This window comes from Miniopterus schreibersii (assembly GCF_964146895.1).
Source record: "Miniopterus schreibersii genome assembly, chromosome: 4".
In the NCBI taxonomy this organism is placed as follows: domain Eukaryota; kingdom Metazoa; phylum Chordata; class Mammalia; order Chiroptera; family Miniopteridae; genus Miniopterus; species Miniopterus schreibersii.
Window position 1 is genome coordinate 9,718,608 of NC_138105.1, and position 20,139 is coordinate 9,738,746.

At 49.7% G+C, this 20,139-nt stretch overlaps 2 protein-coding genes and 1 long non-coding RNA gene across 4 annotated transcripts in view; 1 reads left to right on the forward strand and 2 right to left on the reverse strand.

Annotated features, from left to right (window-relative positions):
- The window catches only part of LOC308556436, a 34,224-nt gene extending 33,509 nt beyond the window's left edge, over nucleotides 1-715 (reverse strand). The window contains exon 1 of the long non-coding RNA XR_013998703.1: nucleotides 34-715. This is a non-coding gene — a long non-coding RNA (uncharacterized lncRNA). The remainder of the gene's footprint in view (nucleotides 1-33) is intronic.
- On the forward strand, nucleotides 473-5,371 carry RACK1 (receptor for activated C kinase 1). Its single transcript, XM_081135623.1, has 8 exons — nucleotides 473-1,001; nucleotides 1,990-2,161; nucleotides 2,706-2,853; nucleotides 3,064-3,159; nucleotides 3,557-3,667; nucleotides 4,087-4,227; nucleotides 4,737-4,847; nucleotides 5,263-5,371. The coding sequence occupies exons 1-8, from the start codon at nucleotides 893-895 to the stop codon at nucleotides 5,326-5,328; spliced, it is 954 nt and encodes a 317-aa protein (XP_080991749.1). The 5' UTR covers nucleotides 473-892; the 3' UTR covers nucleotides 5,329-5,371.
- A 1,205-nt stretch (nucleotides 5,372-6,576) lies between these two features.
- Nucleotides 6,577-16,448, reverse strand: TRIM41 (tripartite motif containing 41). 2 transcript variants are annotated; one of them, XM_081135610.1, is made up of 6 exons: nucleotides 14,918-16,448; nucleotides 11,368-11,463; nucleotides 9,402-9,632; nucleotides 8,831-8,853; nucleotides 8,546-8,673; nucleotides 6,577-8,119 (listed from the first exon to the last, which is right to left on the reverse strand). In XM_081135610.1, the coding sequence occupies exons 1-6, from the start codon at nucleotides 15,731-15,733 to the stop codon at nucleotides 7,515-7,517; spliced, it is 1,899 nt and encodes a 632-aa protein (XP_080991736.1). In that variant the 5' UTR covers nucleotides 15,734-16,448; the 3' UTR covers nucleotides 6,577-7,514. The 2 variants fall into 2 exon arrangements, with proteins under 2 accessions (XP_080991736.1, XP_080991735.1); XM_081135609.1 differs by having other exon boundaries at nucleotides 9,402-9,665; nucleotides 14,918-15,829.
- Nucleotides 16,449-20,139: the final 3,691 nt, after the last annotated feature.

Below are 20,139 nucleotides of genomic sequence, written 5' to 3' on the forward strand. Positions count from 1 at the left end.
CCGCGGCAGCCGGGGCCGCATTACACTGCTTACCTGTCAGGGGAACGTCCTTCCCGCCTTTCTGTCAAGTGGCTGGGCCCGGAGCCGGCTGTCGGCCCGAGTCCCCGGGGCCCTTCCTTCCTCTCGGTACCGTTCGGCGTCCGCAGAGCTGTCCGCGCTCCCGCCCCGGCCGAGCGGAGGCCACAGGCCCGCTTCTCGTCGCTCCGGCTCCAGCTATAACCCGTTCTTGCCTTAGTCCGCGTGGGCTAAGTCCTTCCAGACACGCAGTGTCTCGGCCAAAACCATCCAACACAAGCGTCTGAGGGAAAAGCCGCCCCCTGTGCGTGGAAATCTTTTAGGGTTTACTGGTTCTCCTGAGCAGACTTTAAACATGTGATACGTGTTTTTCGCATTGCCCACCGTTACAATTGCCACCTCGAAATTAAGATCCCCGTGCGTTGCCATCTGAGCCACGGAGCGGACGGGACGGGGTGGCGCTGTAGCCCGTAGGAACAAAGAAGCCTCTAGGCAGTCGGGGCAATTTACCTTGCACGTCCCTCTTGCGCTTCTTAGGCATCACGTCCCAATAAGCGTGCGAGGAGCATTTTTAAGCACGGTGCTGTTGGTTTCTGAATGTCTTTGTACGCGTTACGAAATTATGCGGCATGGCGAAGGGACCATAAGGTCCTGCTATTTCACCTCGCCCTAAGCTCTACACGGCGGCGCCATCTTGCGCAGCATTGAATCGTGGGGGCCGCCATTTTGCAAGAACGGGCGGGGATTTCCGGTTCCGGCGGGGGCTGCTCTCTCTTTTCCTCGGCAGGGCCGTGGCGGTGCTACTTGTGCTGCTCCTCTCTCTGAGGTATCCAAGTCCATCCTCGTCGCTGCGGCGACACCCGCACCCGCCGCCGTCATGACTGAGCAGATGACCCTTCGTGGCACCCTCAAGGGCCACAATGGCTGGGTGACCCAGATCGCTACCACTCCCCAGTTCCCGGACATGATATTGTCCGCCTCTCGAGGTACGAACTGAGATGTGGGGCGGAGGGTTGGGGAGTATAAGAGAGGTCGTACGCGTCGCGTGGCTGGGCCAGTGGCACGCGTGTTGGCGGCCGGAAAAACCCTGGGTGTAAGGGGTGTGCGGACTTGTGCCTAGGCCTCAGCCGGGATGCAGACCTCGAGACATCAGCCAGTGGCTACCAGGAGGGTTGCAGGTTGGGGGCTTTTTAATTTCTTGCTCGTCTCCCCACGGGTGTGTTTAAGTGTGCCCGGGAGCCTACGGTCGGGCGGTGCGGTGATGACACCAACATGCCATCTGAGTGCCCTTGCTGAGATCCAGAGGCTGTTTCTGAGCTGCCGCCCGGCCCTCTGCTCAGTGGGAAGCGGGTGGGCACCGAGGGGACCATGCGTAACTTCTTCCCCAGCTGGCCTGAGCCTGCCCTTTCTGTCTTCGGTTTTTTTCTCATCTCTGCACCTTACTGCGTTTGGAAGCGTCTTGTGCCTTTCGTTTGCACCCACACTTGAAGATGATCGGAGGGTTTTTTTAGGATCACCTCTGGTGCTTAATCGGAAGGCTTGAGTGAAACAGGTTTCAGTAAAAGGATCCATTCTGTAGCGTGTAAAGGCTTCCCTAGTCCCAGCACTTTTGGCAGCCCACAACTAGTCTTCCCACCTCCAAGCTGCAGAGTTTTGAATTAGGTGGCAGGTAAAACTGAACTAGATGTTGAACTGGTTTCAGTCTCAGAAAAGGGCATCCATAACGTGGTCAAGTTGTGCACACCTAAGTTAAATTCTCACGTTACGGCTTAGCTCTACTTGACTGTCTTGAATAGTGAGTCACTTGGCCTTGGCTGGTAATGCTCTCATAGCCTGCAGTTCCCCTCCCTAAGTGTTCTTAATCTGTTAGGTTGTAGACCCACCAAGGACCTTAAGGCATCCTGGATTGTCCAGTAGGTAAGTGGCCTGTGAGGTTACTCACTGAGTTTCCTTTTCTGTTTTAATTACCCTTAGACAAGACTATCATCATGTGGAAGCTGACCAGGGATGAGACCAACTACGGCATCCCACAACGCGCTCTTCGGGGTCACTCCCATTTTGTTAGTGACGTGGTCATCTCCTCAGATGGCCAGTTTGCCCTCTCTGGCTCCTGGGATGGAACCCTTCGCCTCTGGGATCTCACAACGCAAGTAGCTGCTCACTTAGCTCTGGGGCATTGGGGGAAAGCCAGCAGAAAGAAGGTAGATACTGTTGGAAGATGGTTTCCCATGGGCCCTCCGGTTCCTTGTGGGAATTGTAAGTCAAGAGATCACCTAGAGCGGGTGGTTGGGGTTGTTTGACCACCCTCCTTGTTGCTTTCAGTTATGCAGAGGTGCTGAGGAGTGGTCTGGTTGAGCAATTTTGCCAGATATTGCCATTAAGAGTAGGCAAGAGTTTGAGCAGGTTCTGTCTTGGGAGCTTAGTGTTTGGATAGTCGAGCATAATGAGGGATCCTGGTGATGACAGACGACATTGTCAGCCAATCCCCATGTGGGAGTGAGGACATGTCCTGCAATTCTGAAGGGATTCTCTAGCATAGCCTTAGCCAAGGGCCTGCTGTGTACAGAGCCGTGTCCAGGGTTATGTGAATAAATACAGCTCCACTGGGCAGGAACAAGGCCAAGGAAACAGTCTGCCTGGAAGAATGCTTGCAAAGTCTGTCTAGACAATGACCAAGTCCTTCCTCTCAGGGGCACCACCACACGCCGATTTGTAGGCCATACCAAGGATGTGCTGAGTGTGGCCTTCTCCTCTGACAACCGGCAGATTGTCTCTGGCTCCCGAGATAAAACCATCAAGTTATGGAATACTCTGGGTGTATGCAAATACACTGTCCAGGTAAAGTGAAGGCACATGTTAAGGTTCTCTTATACCCTTTTTAACCTAGGCCTTATATGGTGATTTCAGGCCTCATTTGCTAAAGGTTTCATTGATCTTGAAGGTTTGGGTTTGGAAGTGTGAAAACAAGGTTGACATTATAACTGAGGGGTAGAGGTCAAGAGTTTCATGGGACAAGATGGTTTCCCCTAATTTCCTTTTCATCTGTAGGATGAGAGCCACTCAGAATGGGTGTCTTGTGTCCGATTCTCACCCAACAGCAGCAATCCCATCATCGTGTCCTGTGGCTGGGACAAGCTGGTCAAGGTGAGCTTACAGCCAGGGTGTAGGGTCTTTTCCAGCTGGGATGTGTTCCCACTGTCTCCTAGGTGGTCATAGGCTCCAACTTTGAAAGATTTGTCCCTCAGTTTACTATTTTCTTCTTGCTAGTTGGTCTAAAGTAGTTAATTGATGAGCCTAAAGTAACTAATGATGTTTACCTTAACATGTACCTTTACTATATTCATTACCTGTTTTAATTCTGATTGTCCATAAGTGGGCAAGACTTTTTTGGAGGTCACTGATAGAATGAAATATGGCCACCATATCCAGGAATACTTTTAAACAAGGTATAAAAGCCCTTTCTGTTTGACTTGAGCTCTTTTGACTCTGGCAGATACAGAGCCAGGTTCTTCACCTATGACCACCACCACCTCAAATTTAGGTATGGAACCTGGCAAACTGCAAGCTGAAGACGAATCACATCGGCCACACAGGGTATCTGAACACTGTGACTGTCTCTCCAGATGGATCCCTCTGTGCTTCTGGAGGCAAGGTACTCAAGGGGCCAGGAGTGTCCTACTCAATGGGGACAGTGTCTTAGAAAGAATACTAAGACAGTGAGATAGCAATCCAAGAATAAATGTTTCTGAAGATTACTTTCTGAAAATGATACAGATAGGTATACTGTTTAAAAGAAAAAGATCGTCTTCTATAAATCTGGTTTCTTGAAGCTATTGATGAGATTAGGATCTCGTTTTCCAAAATGATCATAGTGATTTAGAAGTCATGGGCTCTTAGGGTTGGTGGGTGAGGTGGTGCATTAAAGGAAAGGCACACAGATAAATATTGCTACTTGAATCATTAGTTTTTGGGAAGTTCAGGATACAGGAGTGGGGTAATTAATCTTGAGACAGCTGGTATTAACATCTGAAAGAGGTCACATTGCCCTGACTCACCTTTCCTCTCTCCCAGGATGGCCAGGCCATGCTGTGGGACCTCAATGAAGGCAAGCACCTTTATACTCTTGATGGTGGGGACATCATCAATGCCCTGTGCTTCAGCCCCAATCGCTACTGGCTCTGTGCTGCGACTGGCCCCAGCATCAAGATCTGGGTGAGTATGGGTTGCAGTTGAGGCCAGGTACCTAGCTGTACTCTCTAAGTCAGGGCAACAATGTGATTTCCTGGACAACTGCTGTCGGGGTGTTGGTGGAGACCCAGAAAAAGCTAGTTAAAACTTCCTGGGGTTGGGATTTGCAATGGTTATATCTTTGCCTACTAAAAGGGATGGCCAATTTTAGTAGCTTATTTAACCTCAGCACAATTGACATTTTTGTCTGAATAATTCACTGAAGGGGTGGGGGGTAGTCTTGTGTATTTTAGGATGATTAGCAGCATCCCTGGTCTTGTCTCACCAGTAGATGCCTATAGCAAACTCCCTTTATGACCAAAAATGCCTCTAGGCATTGCCAAGTGGCACCAGGGGTGGCAAAAATTTTCCTGTTGAGATGACTGAGTTATAAGGGGACTTTTGAGAAGGGACCTCTATTGTCAGTTTTGGGGGTTTGTCAGTGGCATTAAAGTGCTGAGAGATTCCTTACCCCTGTTTTGTTCCTTCCCCAGGACTTAGAGGGCAAGATCATTGTAGATGAATTGAAGCAAGAAGTTATCAGTACTAGCAGCAAGGCAGAGCCACCCCAGTGCACCTCTCTGGCCTGGTCTGCTGATGGCCAGGTAAGTGGATGTGTCCTCAGGTGACTCAGCTCCTACCTTGTTTTTTCTTCCTATCTGCTTTTAGTGTGTCTCGTATGCCAATTACAAGGTCAGCGTCTTTGACATGAAGTAAAATGACAGCATTAGGATGATTGGGGAGGACCTATTTAGCTGTGCCAGTGAAGAGAGTACATGTTCCTGCATTGGAGGAAAGATTATGGTCTAGAGGACAGTGATTACCTGTTTTCAGTTAACTTTAACTTGACCGGTATACAAGAATATAAATCCTTATTTACCAGCTGTTACTTCGTCTAGGAATAATCACCACCTATAATCATGTAGCTAGAAGAGTGGGGATCTTAAGGGCCATTGTGGCTGCACTGGTGGAACTGCAGTTTCATGGCCCTGACCTATCCCTGTCGTTTCTCCTTTGCAGACTCTCTTTGCCGGCTACACAGACAACCTGGTGCGAGTGTGGCAGGTGACCATCGGCACCCGCTAGAAATATGAGACAGAGCTTTAGAAATAAAAAACTGGTTTTCTGACTTGTAGAAAATCTTTCTCTGATGGCAGGGCGGGGTGCTTCCTGTGCTGTGCTGCTTGCAGGTTTAGTTAAGATACTGGCAGACTGGAAGCATGGGCCAAACAAGGCTTTGGGGAAGAGGGAGAAGTTGCCAGTCTGTGTTAGGTTCCCTCATCACAATGTCCTGTTTCAGATAGATTCTCAGTGCCTCCCATAAGCGTGAAGAAATTGTTCAGTGAAAGGGACCGATTATTCCACAGTGTTTGCAGTCAATTTAAAGTTAGCAGAATTCTCCGGTCCAAATCTTTTTAATAAGATTTTATGTTTCTATTGATTTGAGAGAAAGGGAGAAACATACATTGGCTGCCTCCTGCACGCCCCCTACTAGGGATTGAGCCCCCAACCTGGGCATGTACCCTGACCGAAAATTGAATCTGCACCCTCTAGATGCTTGAGATGATGCTCAACCAGCTGATCCACACCAGCCAGGGCTCGGTCCAATTAACACATAAAAAAGAATTGAACGATACATTTTGTCATGCTCCAAAAGGAAGATTAAAAACTTTCTGAAACTCATAATGTAGCCTATATCATATTAGGTCTTTTGTTAAAATGGGTTTTTTAAAAAAATCTTAAAGGCAAGGCAGCTCACCAAAAGAATTGCTACTTAATTCCTTTTTACTCCTTCCATAATTGGAGATTTTAAATTTTATAAAAGGGTCTGGAGGTATTCATAATCACAGAGCTGGCTAAATGACAAGCAGCATATTGAAGTAGCCTGTATGTACCTTCCATTTCCTCTTCAACTAATAGTGAGGCAACTCTGACTTTAGCTCCAACTTTATGGGATTTCTAGATACATTCACTTATAAAAAATACTTTGGAAATATAGTGCTGCCTGAGCCATGGGTGGGGTGATTCTTAGGGAAACAGTCCTAAAGCACAGCAGTAGGAATCAAGCAAGAGATAGGAATCTGCAGGTGATCTTCAGCTAGTCTGAAGAATATGCTAGTAAAGTAGGTAAGATATACAAGTGGGTAAGGTTTATATCCCAATCTCTTGAAACAGGATCTTGTGCCTAACAGCTAACCAGATAAGGCACGTATAGAGGAAAGATGCAATTAACCATCTCATTTAGTGGAGGGCCTGGCTTATTGTAGAAGGAAATGGCTTCTGAGTTACATCCTCAGTTTCTGCTAGTCTAAAGGAATGGACTCCACAAGAGAAGCAAATAAAACTTTTTATTTCCACAACCCAACTTCCCTTTTCCCCAGGAACATAAATTGACCTGGGCCATCAAAGCACAGGATGAAAGCTGATAAATGACAGAAGGCAAAGGGTTACTAGAAAAATAGATTATACCCAAGGCTCTCCTGGGGACCCAAACCCTGCTCCCCATCAGGGCTCATCAAATGGAACTAGACATGAAGAGAAGATGGAAACTGACAAAAGGAACTCCACTGAACAAGGGGAAGGAGCCTGGCAGTGGAAAGGGTAGGGTGAGATATGCTGGAAAAAAGGGTGAGAAAATAATTTATTTGGGGGTATAAGGTATGTAGTTTCAATCGTGTCGACCATTCCAGATCTCTCACTGAAGCTAAATTCTGGCCAGTCTATGGAGGTAGAAATTGGGGGTGGAAGAAAGTTTAGAATCCCTCCTTCCCCAGAGAGTAGATGGTCATTATCCAGCTCTACCCTTTGCCCAGCCTGCCTCCCCTCAAAGCTTCCAAATCCCTTAGCTAAATCTTGCATCAGAAAATGGAATTGGAATGGGGTACTCATGAGTCTTGCCCAAATCCTCCAGCCTGGGAACTGACATGAAGGATTAAGAGCTGGGAAGGGGAAAGGGAAGTTAATAAAATTAAATATCCCCTCCCCTATTCAAACTCAAGCCCTGGGTAGACAGGAAGGGGAAGACCAGGCAGCTGTTTTCAGGGACCCATGCAGACCTGTTGGACAGATAGTAGGTGAGAGGAGGCAGAGCTGGAGGCCAGAAGGGTTCCTTAGGCTCCTAGAGGGAGAATCAGGGTCCTGGGGTCAAGGAAGAGCAGGATGCAATGCAGTAACAGTTTTGGGAGCCTTTGAGGCCCCAAACTTGGGCCGCCCTCCACCACCACCCGCCCCACCAGTGATGACCAGAGGGGCCCCTGCGGGTGGCAGGCTGATCAAGGGCACAGCTTGATGCGGGTACCCTTGGAGAGCACCCGGAAGAAAGGGAAGACACGCTCGCCCAGGAAGGCAGCTGAGAAGGTGTGCACGTGGGCCAGAGTCTCTGCATTGTAGAAGCCCAGGCGCCCAGCTTCATAGTCCAGGTACACGCCAAAGCGCCGTGGTTTCTCACTTGGGCTCAGCAGTGTCTGCTCCGTCGAGCTCTGTGCCTGGTAACGTTTGCCATTGGTGCCCACACACCACACTTCCCGCTGGAGAAGGGGCTGCTGGGGTAGGTGGAGCCGGCGGCGGCGGTGGTGATGGCGTGATGAAGAGCTGGCATCCCCGATGCCCAGAGAGGAACCCCCAGAGCCCACCTTCTCCTTATGATGGGTTGATTCTCGGGCAGCACCCACCGCCCAGCCCCGCCGCCCACCCACCTCTACCTCCCAGTAGTGCCGGCCAGAACGGAAGCCTTGGGCCCCCAGTACGCAGCAGTCGGCCGAGAAGCGCTTGGAATGGTCAGCAACCTCCTGCCGCCGCTCTGCCAGGCGGACCCCCCGGCGGTCAGGAGACAGCATCAGGGCCGGGTGAGCCGTGTCAGGGTCCAGTGTCAGGTCCACTTGCAGGGGGAGAGGACAAATACGCCAGGGATGGGCCCACTGTTCCCCATCAATAGCCAACTCCAAGGTTCAGCCTTTCCTAATGGCCTCCCCCCTTTACTTCCTTGACCCCCAGCTGTCCTTAGTTTCCCACCCCCTTCCTTCCTAGAAGCCAGGATCAGGTTCCTATGAGTTCTACCTCTTTCCCCACTCTTGTTTCCAGGACACTGGACAGGTCTTCCCTCTGGCCTTGGCTCCTTGCCAGCCCTCACCCCAACACCTACCTGGGCTACGACAGAAGTCTTGGCTTGAAGCCCCAGGTGGCCTACCTGTAGCCTGCTCCATCTCAGCCCCCATTCTTCCCCTGGGGCCCATCTTCCCTCAGAACCCAATCTCAGGTCTGTGAAGGGAAAGGCAAAGGAAGGTCGTACAGGTGACCTCCCTACCTCGAGCAGCCTGACAGAACATCCGGCTCATTTTCCTCACGATGGCGTCTGTCAGGAAGTCATGGCTATGGGGTTGACACGGGTCAGGGGACCAGATCTCTGGGGGCTCCAGCTGTATCTCTTCACACCTGGAGGAAGGGGACCAGGCAGGGGGTGGGACCATGATATTCCCAGAGGGAAGCATAGAAGCCAAGGGGAAGGAGAGGAGAGGGGCAGGACAGCCAAAAGCGGCAAGGATGGGGGACCAGATGCCACGGTCACAAAGGATAAAGGGTGAGAACACACCTATTGAAAGTCTCCTTGATGTCCTGGGAATAACAGAAACACAAAGAGGAGAGGGAGAGAAAGACAAAGAGAGAGTCAGCTGTGCAGGGATGATCCCTTCTCCCAGCCTGATTCCAGCCAGAGAAAGACTGAACATAGACAGGGAGTGAGAAAAAGCACCTCCAGGCCTTCAACAAACATGCACCCATCTCAATCATCCCTATGCCTCAGCATACCTAACTCCTCTCATCCTGCTGTGAGCCTAGGCACAGAATTCTCAACCCCAGGAAAATCATTTTCACAGTATGACTTGGTCATCCTTTTCAGAATGTCACTGTCAAAAATTCTTTCCTCGACTCTCATTTAAAGCCCTCCTTCTACGACTGAATCTTCTTTATTTTCATTGGGTATAATCACACACAACACATTTGGCAATAACTCTTCAGCCTCAAAAGACCTTTGAGTCTTCAAGTGAAATCCCTGTGGGTTTCTCCCAATGAGAAAAGGCAGCTATGGACAGGTGTTTGGTAAGCAATGCCTGACAGCAAACACAGGGTGCTGGGGAGCAGACAAGGAAGGGGATACTGCTCACCTGGAGCAGCCGCAGGCCCCCTTGCTGGCTCCGTTCCTGGGCCTCGGCCAGCAGACGGCTCAGCTGGGCAGCCTGCTCCGCTAGAAGGCTGGCCGCTGCACCTGCGCGCCCCAGCTGGGCTTCGTGCATCTCTCGAAGGCGCCGCTCCAGCCCTGCCTGCTCTTCAGCCAGAAACCTTGTCAGCCGCCCAAACTCTGAGGCCACAGCTGCCAGCTCTGACTTCATCTGGCTCTGGGATGATGCAAAGGGGGTGGTGGATACCACCTCAACACACAGAAACATAAATCTCCAATTGTGCAACTGCTGCCCCTCAACCCAAGGCAAAGGAGCCCTACATCCTGAAAGGAGAGAGGCACCTGTCCCCTTTTCCCACTCCCAGCCTTACGAAGCGTCATCCCCCCACTCCCCGCACACTGGTCCAAAACTCACCCCTCTCTGCCTGCAATACTTCTACCTTGGCTACCTAACTTGACTCACTCTTCAGGTCTAAGCTTTAGTGATCCCTAAGAGAAGCCTTCCCTCCCCTCCATATCTAAATCAGGACCATTCCCATTCGTATCGCGCTCTCATGGCAAAAATCTCAACTGGAAACGGTATCTTTACATTGGAGTGCCCTTTGACCTCCTTTTCCCCGATGCCTGGGCCCTGGTGCAGCACCAACCACAGAACAGGTGCTTGGTAAAAATTTCTTGAATAAAAAACTCAGGAATAAAGATACGAAGTTAAGGTCCTGACTATACCACTAGTGACCTTGGTAAAGTCACTCAATTCCAGATCAGGAATAGGCAAACTTTTTCTGTAAAGGGCCAGATAATATTTTATACTTTAAAGGCTAAGAGGCAAAATCAAGAATATTATTATGTAGGTATTTCTATTGTAAGAGAAAACATCTGTCCACTCCCACCCCATTCGCCTGAGTTGGTCAATCCCAGATGGTGGGCACGCTTTTTGCCCATGTATCATCAGCTGGAGACATTCCTGGGACAAAAGGTGACAGGCTAGAGTGGGGAGGGAAGTTCTGAATGGCAAGTGGGTGAAATAAGTTTCTCTCTCTGTCCCAGTGACACTCAGATCCTTACACCTTCTCTGCACACCAGGAGCCCAAAAGTCTCAAATTGGGCAACCAACTGGGAGCAAGAGGACTCTCTAACTCCCAGATCCAGATTCTCCCACTCAGTGCAAGGCAGTGATCAGCAGCAGAGTCCCTAAAGTGTAGGTGGCAACAAGCACAGGCCCTGGGAAGTGGTAAGGCCCACCCACCAGCCAGGGTGGCAGGCACACAGGAGATGGGGGTCTAGAGGTGCAACAGGAGGGATGTCCCAGACTTGGTCTCTGAAGCTTAGGAGCAGACCATTCCAGTGCCTGGTGGCCTTACAAAAACGGGATGACAGGTGGGAATTGGGGGGGAAATATCTAAAAATACTCCTTGGGGAGAGGTGAGAAATAATGAAAAAGGCCGAGAAACACTGGACTAGAAGATATTAGGTCTGCAATTCCAACATTCACTAATTCCTCCCCTCCATTAAATATCCTGGCCCCTTCTCATACTCAAAACTGCCCTGCCTACCACCTGCCATCTATTCTGGGATCTGGGGCTTTTCTGATGGCTGCTTCTTGGATTTTGGCTTGCCCCCTTCTGTCCTCCACTATCCAGCATGGTTGGCACAGGGTGGTGGGACAATGGCTCTAGAGTTAGGTGTCTGGAATGGTAAGCCTGCTCTGTGGCCTTGAGCCAGACACCCAATCTCTCCAAGCTAGGCCTCTCACCCCACTTTGGAACCTGGGAATGTATATACCTCCTGACCCTCTAAGGCTACTCTCTCAAGACCCTGGGAGGGTGTCTACCTCTTTTCCAGGCCTTGGCTGCCCCTCTTCAGGAGATCTAGTCACCACTAATAAGAGTGGGCAGCCCATCTTCCCTGCCCTGACCAGAGTCAGTCAGCCCCTGTCAAGGACATTCACCCACCTTCAGCTCTGTCACCCGCCTCTCCTCCTTGGCTTTCATCTTCTGCACAGCCTCCAGGTGCTTCCTTAGAGGTTCCACATGCCCCTGCAGTTTGGCCTGAGGGAACAGTAAAAGGAAGGCTAATGGCCTGGGCTGGGAGAGGGCACCTGCTCACAGAACCCATCTTCCCCAATCCTCCCTGCAATGGGCTGGGTCTCAAAGCCTGATCCCCATCACAGTTATCAAATGAGCATCATACTACCTTCCTCCTCTTCCTTCTCTTCAGATGATGACAAAGGCTCCAACCCTCCACTTGCACTCATGTCCACAGCCCTGGATGTGTTCTCTAAAGGTAGGATCCTGACTAGAGAGCCCCCCACTCTGAGGTAGAGTGGGCCTGGCTTGAGCACCTCACCATACAAAGTCCTTCCATATGAATGTTCCTGCTCATGGTCCCTTCCCCCTCATAAGCAATCTTCCTCATAACTTTCACCTCTAAGAAATTTTCTGATGATTTTCAAAAGATAAAAATCCGTCAGTGGTTCTCTACCACTTGCAAAATATGACCTTCTAACTGCCCCTACATTTCCAGCTTCCTCTCCTGTACCTACCCCTTCTACAGACTTTTAGTTTTAGCCACATAAAATTCCTTGTCTTTTTCTGGCTTTACAATACTTCCCAAGCACTATGATCATTACAACTGTGTCTGCCTTTCCCAGGACACAGGGACTCTTGGTTGCCACTTTAATTTCTATGTTTCTCTCTATCCTTCTGCTTTCTCTCCCACTCAATCACTTGCTAAATGAAAAACAAAAACCCTCTCCTCCTAAAAATTCAACCTTCACAACAAATATGCACTTAAGCTAAGCTCTGTGTTCCGATCATTTGTAGCAATTTTTTTCTTTAAAAGGCTGTTAGATCAGAATGGGTGAGATACGCCCAACCTATTTATTTCCTTTTTTATGTCTTCTGCTTCTGTGTTTATCCCTCCTTTTCCTTGAGGGGTAACAGAGGGCAGAAGAGCTCAAGTCTAGACTCCAATCTGATCCTAAATGCAGTCAGGTGACCTGAAGCAAGCCGATTCCAGTTTCATCTTAAAATGGGAACTGGGAATAACAGAATCTACCCCTTGGGTAGTATGCTTAGCACAGTGTCTGGCATCTAGCAACAGATCAGTAAATGTTACCTAGTATTCCCTACCTAGGCCTTAAGCTGCCAATGAAAGGCCTGACAATGACCCTTGAACTAAAGAAGTTAATGACTCAGGGTACAAAAGGCCGTTGTTGCGCAGGTAAGTGGTTATAGAAAAATTACAGTAATATGATTACAATCAATCCATAACATGAAAATAGCATAAACTACACAAAATTTTGCCTTTTGATATGACTTTCTACTTTTCTCCAGCAGTGTCAATAATTTTAACTCTATTAATACAGAATTTATGATGCTTAAATTTTCTATTTAATATTTTTCCTAAATCGTTCACAAAAAATTGAGAAGCAGAAATCCAAATATAGTAGGCAAAATTTTCAAGGAACTTTAACTGTTTTGGAACTTTATTTGTACATCATTTGTGTGTTACCACCTATTCAATAAAGAAATATTTCTACAAAACACAGTGCCAAGCTAGTGCTAGTTAGTGTATGTATCTGAACAGAACAAACTACTTGCCTATAAAATAGCCTATAACTTAGAAAGGGAATCAACTCAAATTAGTTCTATATAATAAAACTTGTTATTGACATTTGCTGATCAATTAATATCAGATTATTTGTGTCTATGTGACTTTCCCAAATTGCAGAGCCCTACTGGACTGGCATTCAATAGATGTGGTTAACACAAATTAAAATTCAGTTTCAGAAACTTCAAAAGTCCTGCAAGAGGAGTGTGAAGGAAAAAGGGATGGAATGCCCATGAATATTCCACCCTGGGATCCAGTTACCAAAGTGACTACACACTCTTTAATGGGTACAGTTAACTAGGAACTGAGGGGATATAAAAGAGAATGAGAAAAGGAGCTCACAACTTCCCCTAATATTGCATGGCCTAAAAGGCAAGTGATATTACCAATGCAGTGCGCCCTATACTATGCTGGGCTTCCTAAAGATACTCTCCTTGTCACTGCTTCAGAATCTCTAGTGGTAGAGCCCACTCTACTTTTGAAAATCAGCACTAGTAATTTGGCCAATCAGCCACATTTGACAATCACTGTGTGGAAGAAATAGTTAACATGCCATGAAGGGATGTCGGTTTGTTTTACCTCTACCACTCATAGCTGAGAAGATCTAGACACATTACTCTAAAATTGGGGTAACGATAATAATACCTAAATGAGATTATTGTAGGAATCAGGAGGTACGAAAACACAAGTCATAAAACAAAAAAACTCTGTGCCAATCACATAGAAGCTACCTTCTCCTCTTCCCGGTCCCACTGCTTCAAACACATCCAGGCCTTCGCTAAGTAGTGATATTTGTGCTGGCTGTCTCACAGCCAAATCTCCTTTACCTATGTCCAAAGAGAGTCAGGATCAAAAGTAGGGGGCAAGATATTAACCAAAATAGAATCAGACTCCAAGATGAAGTTGTATGTCAAAAAAGTCAAACAGACATCCAAATACTGGTGACCTTGTTAACAGTATAGACCAGGGGGGTGGGGGGAGGGGCGGGGATAGGAAGGTAGGTCATAACCAAGTCCATCACTTACTAGTAGCTGTGTGGCCCTGTGTATATTATTTAAATCTCTCTGACTCTGTTTCCCGATCTGTAAAATGGGAATAGAAACCATATCAAACTCACAGGGTTGTTTTGAGTTTTAAATGAGACAGTCCATGAAAAGTGCTTAGTATAGTGCCTGGAGTACACAGTTTATGTTCAATAAATATTAATTTTTAATCCTGGAGAAAATAAAGTTCAAAGACATTCAGAGACTTAAAGTCTCGCCCTTTTTTCTGAATTCCCAGGAAAGGTAAGAAGTTCTGGCCAGTACATCAGAAAGATGCATATCAAACAGAAGTCCTCAGGGGGAGAACCAAGCCATAACGTGGGGTGGGTGGAGAACCCATTAGAAGGCAAGTTCAGGGCATCTGGGTCTGACACTAGGAGTTATTACAATGTGCCTACTCCTCAGCGTCCTTTTTTGTTCCTTGAGGCCCCAAGTTCTTCCCATCTCTAGGGGTCTCAATCAAGGATAGACCAAAGGAAAATGAGACTGGTGGTAAAGCCCTAGGGGCATGTCACCTGCACTTCTACACTTAGGGACAGGGAGAGCGTGAAAGAGTAGTGGTTTTTCCCCAGGAGACACAGGCCAGTGATATGGCATCACCAGCTTTGCCCAATTTCCTTTGAGAAAGCCAGTCTTCCCTGGTCTTCACTGTGTCTGCTTTGTCCGTGTACAGGATCCTTCCCACGCTAACCCTTGGTGGCAGTAAGTGTTTAGACAAGGAGGGTCAGCTCGCCAGTACACGAGGTTCTTTGCGGGGAAGGTTCTTTGGGGGTGGGGGACATTTCTTTTTCCCAGCTCCTTCCTTCTTCTCCTCCCCCCCTAGACTCCCATCTTCTACTCCTCTCACCTTGTACTCCTGCACCACCTCCTCCAGGGGCACCACGCTGTGCTGCTTGTGGCTCCTAGATTCTCGACACACCACACAGATGGCCTCTTCATCCACCTCACAGAAGAGCTTCAGGGCTTCTTGGTGCTTGGGACAGATGCCCTGCTCATTCCCACGGTTCCCCCGACCAGGTGCAGGGTGCATCTGTCGAATCACCTGGACCATGTTGGCCAGCTGCAGGTTGGGGCGGAAGCTCCGCCTGGGAAAGCTCTTCCGGCACTGGGGGCAGGTGAAGCACCTCCGCGGGGCTGGGGGCGGGGGGAGCGACGAGACGGGGTCTAGCTCCTCTTCCTCCTCCTCCTCCAGCACTTCTTCCTCGTCCTCCTCGTCCTCCCCCCTCAGGTCCTCCTCCATGTCCCCCAAGTAGTAGTCCAGGTCTTCTTCCTCCTCCTCCTCCTCCCACACGTAGTCCATGTTGTCCCAGTTGGACCCGCCCATGCCACCAGTCCAGAACACACCTTCCTCTTCCTCCTCGACCTCTTCCTCCAAGTCGCCCTCGTAGTCTTCATCCCTCATGGGGGTGTCCCAGCCCCCGCCGGCCCCCACGGCCTCCACTTCCTCCTCTTCCCCATCCTCCTCCTCCTCCTCCTCCTCCCGGTCCAACTCGTCCCTGTCCTCCTCGTCCTCCCCTCCCCACAGCTGGGTCACACACACTCGGCAGAAGTTGTGCCCGCAGCCGATGGACACGGGGTCCGTGAAGTAATCGAGGCAGATGGCGCACACCGCCTCCTCCTGAAGGGTCTGCACAGGGTTGGGTGCCATGGCAACGGCAGCCATCTTAGTGTCCACTCAGCCAGGGTAGAAGGTGAGGGGGCGGGGGGGGTCTTCCCTATCAGACGCCCTGACGACCCGGCCCCACCCCCAGACCTGCCTCTCCACACCTAGCCTCAAGCGCAGGTAGATTAATGTCCTCCCGACAGCCCACCCCTCCACACGGTTTCCTACTCCCGGACGACAAGCGTGTGTCTGCGAGGGGAGAGGACACAGCTGAGCGCTACCGCCAAGTCCCTCAGGTGGCCCTGAGTGCAAATCTGCCCCCAACGCTCCCTGGGCCTCCTCATAAACCCCCGCCCCTCCTCACTTCCTGGCTCCGCCCCCTCACTTCCGTTCTCCCTCTCGACACTTCCGGTGCCTACAAGCCACCCAAGCTAGAGAGTTCCTTCCGCGGTCTCGCAAAGCTCCCTTCCCGCCCCGGGCCCTGGAGGACAGGAAACGACAAAGAGGCGCTCTAGCATCCACTCGGGAAGAGGGCGGGAGGGCTAGAACAACGGAGGCCCGCATCTCTGTGGTGCGGGGGAGTGAGAGACGCAGACGAAACAGAAGGGCCGGCCACCCTCACCCCCCACCACTGGGGATAAACTTCGGGAGACGATGGAAGCCTTTGCGGCCGTCCGCTGTCGGTGCTATGACAGCACCGGCCCGGCGCCATCCTACCGGCCGGACTCGAAGGACTGCAGCAAGCACTCCTCACAGCTGATGCCGGAAGCAGAGGGGCGGGTGCCAGTGAGCGCCCTAGAGTATTTCCGGCCCTTCTAGGCAGAGGACGACGTCGTTTGAGGACTCGGAGCGTCCCTCAATGACCATCAGGGGGCGGGGTCTGAAGAAGTGCGGTGGGTGGGGCCAGAGACCTTTCCCCTCCTCCGCACTATGGTTGGCATTTCCACACCCACTGTAGAAACTGCCTTCTGGTCACTGTCACAGTATATAGAGGAGCTTTCCGAACTGCACATCAGTAAAGGGATAGTGAGTGGCAAGTCATTACATGCACGTTCACATAGTGGAACACGCGAGCTGTAAAAAGGAATCCTTCAAGATTTTTTTTTTGAGAGTACTGTTTATTAAAGCTGGGGACAGTGAAACAAGGAAGGGCTTAGGTTAGAGGAAGCAACAGGAGAGACGCTAGGCGGGGCTGCCTTGGCTTTCTAGAAACGTTATGGGAAATAAGTGAGCCAAGGCCGGGCTGCTGTCAGCTCGCTGGAGAGTCAGAGAAAAGGGGGTCTCGGGGACAGGTTCACGGGGTTAGCCCAGCCGTCATTGCTCCCCTGATTGCAAGTCTGTTAAGGACCCTTAGAGTTTAGGAGGTGCACGCCTGTGGGAAATGAAGACGGGGGCGGGAAAGGCGCAGGCGTGCTCCCGGGAGGGAGAGTGCACTTCAAGAGGTATTAAGTGAGAAAACCGAGGCACCCAACAGTGTGTAGAGTGTACTGCCATCTGTAAAAGGGGGGGAGGGGAGGCTGTTAAATGTATTTGATATGTTTATGTCCTGTGTTTACTCCTATCAAATACGGATAATAGTTCCTATCTTAGAGGGTTTTGTGAAATCAGTTGAAGTCATGCAAAGTGATAGAATGTTGATTAGTACATAGTGATGAAGCTTAGCTGCCCGTGCCTGTCATCGTCGTCTGTCTCTGGAAGAATACTAGTGGCAGATATTCTCTGGGAACGCCAAGGGTCCGGGACAGGAAGGATACTTTTTCGTATATATCGTTCTGTATCTTTTGAATTTCCAACCAAATAAATGTATTACCTTAAAGAAAACAAAACAAAAACCTTTTTTCCCAAGTGCCATCGATTCAATCAGCACCACTCGGGCTCCGTGCCCAAAACACCTCGAGGTCTGTTTTCATGGGGTCCCAGTCTCAGAGCAGGGGCTCATAATGGGTTTGTGGTATTGGTTTTACTTGAGAAAATCGCATCTGGGATGCAGAACTGTATTAGATGCTGCCGTTAGCATCTGTCAGATAGATTTTTTTTGTGCGAGAGAAATACTGTAATACTTGAAAGTTTTAAAAACGTGTCATTTAATTTTTTAAAAAGACTGCGTGGAAGTTACAGGGCCGTTATTCTTGCACAGAACCCCCAGCGAGTGCCGGCGATGCGGGTGGGTAAGCTCGAAGCGGGCCTGTACTTCCGAAGGGGGTGGTGCCCAAACTACGAGTCCTCGTGAATGAGCTATTGGAGGCCAACCCAGGAGCTGCGGGTTGGCATAGAAGTGCGGTCACAACACCTGAACCGTAGCTCAGCTGCCGGGCGCAGGGAGCTCAGGCTCGGTTCCCCTGGAGCGTGGGCTTCATTTCACCCCGCCACCCGGGCTACGGTAGCTTCAGGGAGGTGCCAGCCGAAGACAGTAGGCAGCGGTTTCCGTAGTGTAGTGGTTATCACGTTCGCCTCACACGCGAAAGGTCCCCGGTTCGAAACCGGGCGGAAACAAGTTTTTGATCCAGTTCGCGTTTCTACAGTGGTTTCCCCGCCCCAAAGTCTGGAGGACAAGCGGTTGTCACGTGGCTTAAGAACACATGTAGGTCTATCCGTTTCGGGGAGTCGGGGACTAAAACTTCCCGTCGGAAGCCGGGTGGGCATCGCACCCCACGTCGGGGGCCTAGGGACGAGGACAGAGCCAGGCGCACGGCGGGCGCTCCGCAGCACTTGTACGGTTGGTTCTTGAAGTATATTCGTGTCCCTGCTTCTGAATCTCGGTCTTTTGAGACATAAAAGCAGACATTAGCTGCCTCTTGGCCTCACTCAGGCGGTAAGGCATGAAACCCCTAATTTCAAGGTTGTGGGTTCGAGTTCCATGTTGGGCTCCTTTCCTTTTGCTAACGGTGACAATTCCAGGGCCCTGTCCATCAGGCCACCATTCCGCCGGCTGAAGTCCGCCTATCTACGTTCAGCACGGACCAGGCGCCTCGTAGCTTCCCAGAGCTGCGGTAGGACCCCAGTGCCCACCCTGGACGTTTGTCAGTCCAAGCCCTAGCCCTGCGATGTGCTAGCACCTTGCTAGGTGATGTGAAGGTCGGGATTCCACGCCCTCAATGCCGCCACCTGGTTTCCAGGTCAAGTCAAGAAAGAGGTGTCCTTTGTAACCTGAGGCCCTCATCTTCAGTGTATTCTCTGTACGCTCGATTTTAAGGGTCGATCTTTTTGGAAACGTTGCCCCACACACGCCAGCCTCCCCACATATTGCACACACATAAGAGAATGTAAAAATATCCTTTATTTTAGAACACCCTCCTTAACATGAACATCCTCAGTTTACCAGTCTTGTCGCAGAATTTTTCTTTAACTGCAATTAAAATTCATTTCTTTTATTGACTGTTTCCTTAGCCCATTTGCTGTTTTTTGGCTGAAGAAGCCTCCCCACATACACAGCAGACCACAAGAGGAGTCTGCGGATCCTATAAAGGTGGTTTATTAACCTTGCTAAGCGAAGAATAGCCGAACTGGGGGAGTTTGGGAAGTGGTAGCATGACACCCCCTGAGAGCAGCCTGCACAGGAATAGATTAGAGTTTGTAAAATAGGCAGCGTTGCTAGTTCAGTCCTGTTCATGGGCCCCTGGGGAGTTGCTGTAGCTATGGTCTTATCTTGCAACATATGAGTCTAAACAACCTAGTGTTGGAAACGTGTAAACTTTGAGATTTTGTCTTGCGCAAAGGCTGTGGATTCAATTGCAAATTGTGGTTTCAGGGTTATTTTTGTTGTTGTTGTTGTTCACTGGGACTGGAAAACATTCCCTTAAAAATGCTGGTTTTTTCATTAAAGGCCCAGTTTTAAATTCCCCCTCCAAGTAAGTGACCACACTACTCTTGCCACAAAGGAGTCAAGTTCATCAGTTCAGACTTCAGCAAAAGCATGGAAGGATATTTGGTCTTTTTCCTGAGTGGTGATGATAGGCCGATGAGGCAGGAGGACTCACTCTGATTTACATTTTAGAGTGATCCTTCAGAAGTGATGAACAAGAGGTGTGAGGGGAGCGTTGCTGCATCTGGGACAGGGGCCAGATGGACAGCTGCAGTCCAGATAAAAGGCAGCAGGTGAAGGAGCTGGATGCACGGTTTGATGCCCGGCAGGAGCGGGGCTCCCAGGTTTCTGCTTTAGATGGTTTAATAACAGAGATCAGACACTGAATATTGGGCGTGGGAAGTGACAGAGGAGAGAGAAGTACAGTAATCCCCTTATCAGCAGTTTCACTTTCCCTGGTTTCAGTTACTCAGGGTCAACTGTGATCCCAAAATATTAAATTGGAAATTCCAGAAATAAACAATTCATAAGTTTTAAATCTCTCGCCATTCTGATTAGCAAGACAAAACCTCCTGCCATGTCAACCCCTCCCGCCCAGGACTTGAATCAGCCCTTTGCTCTCAGTGTCTACCCTATATGTTACACCTGGTTAGTCAGTTAGTAA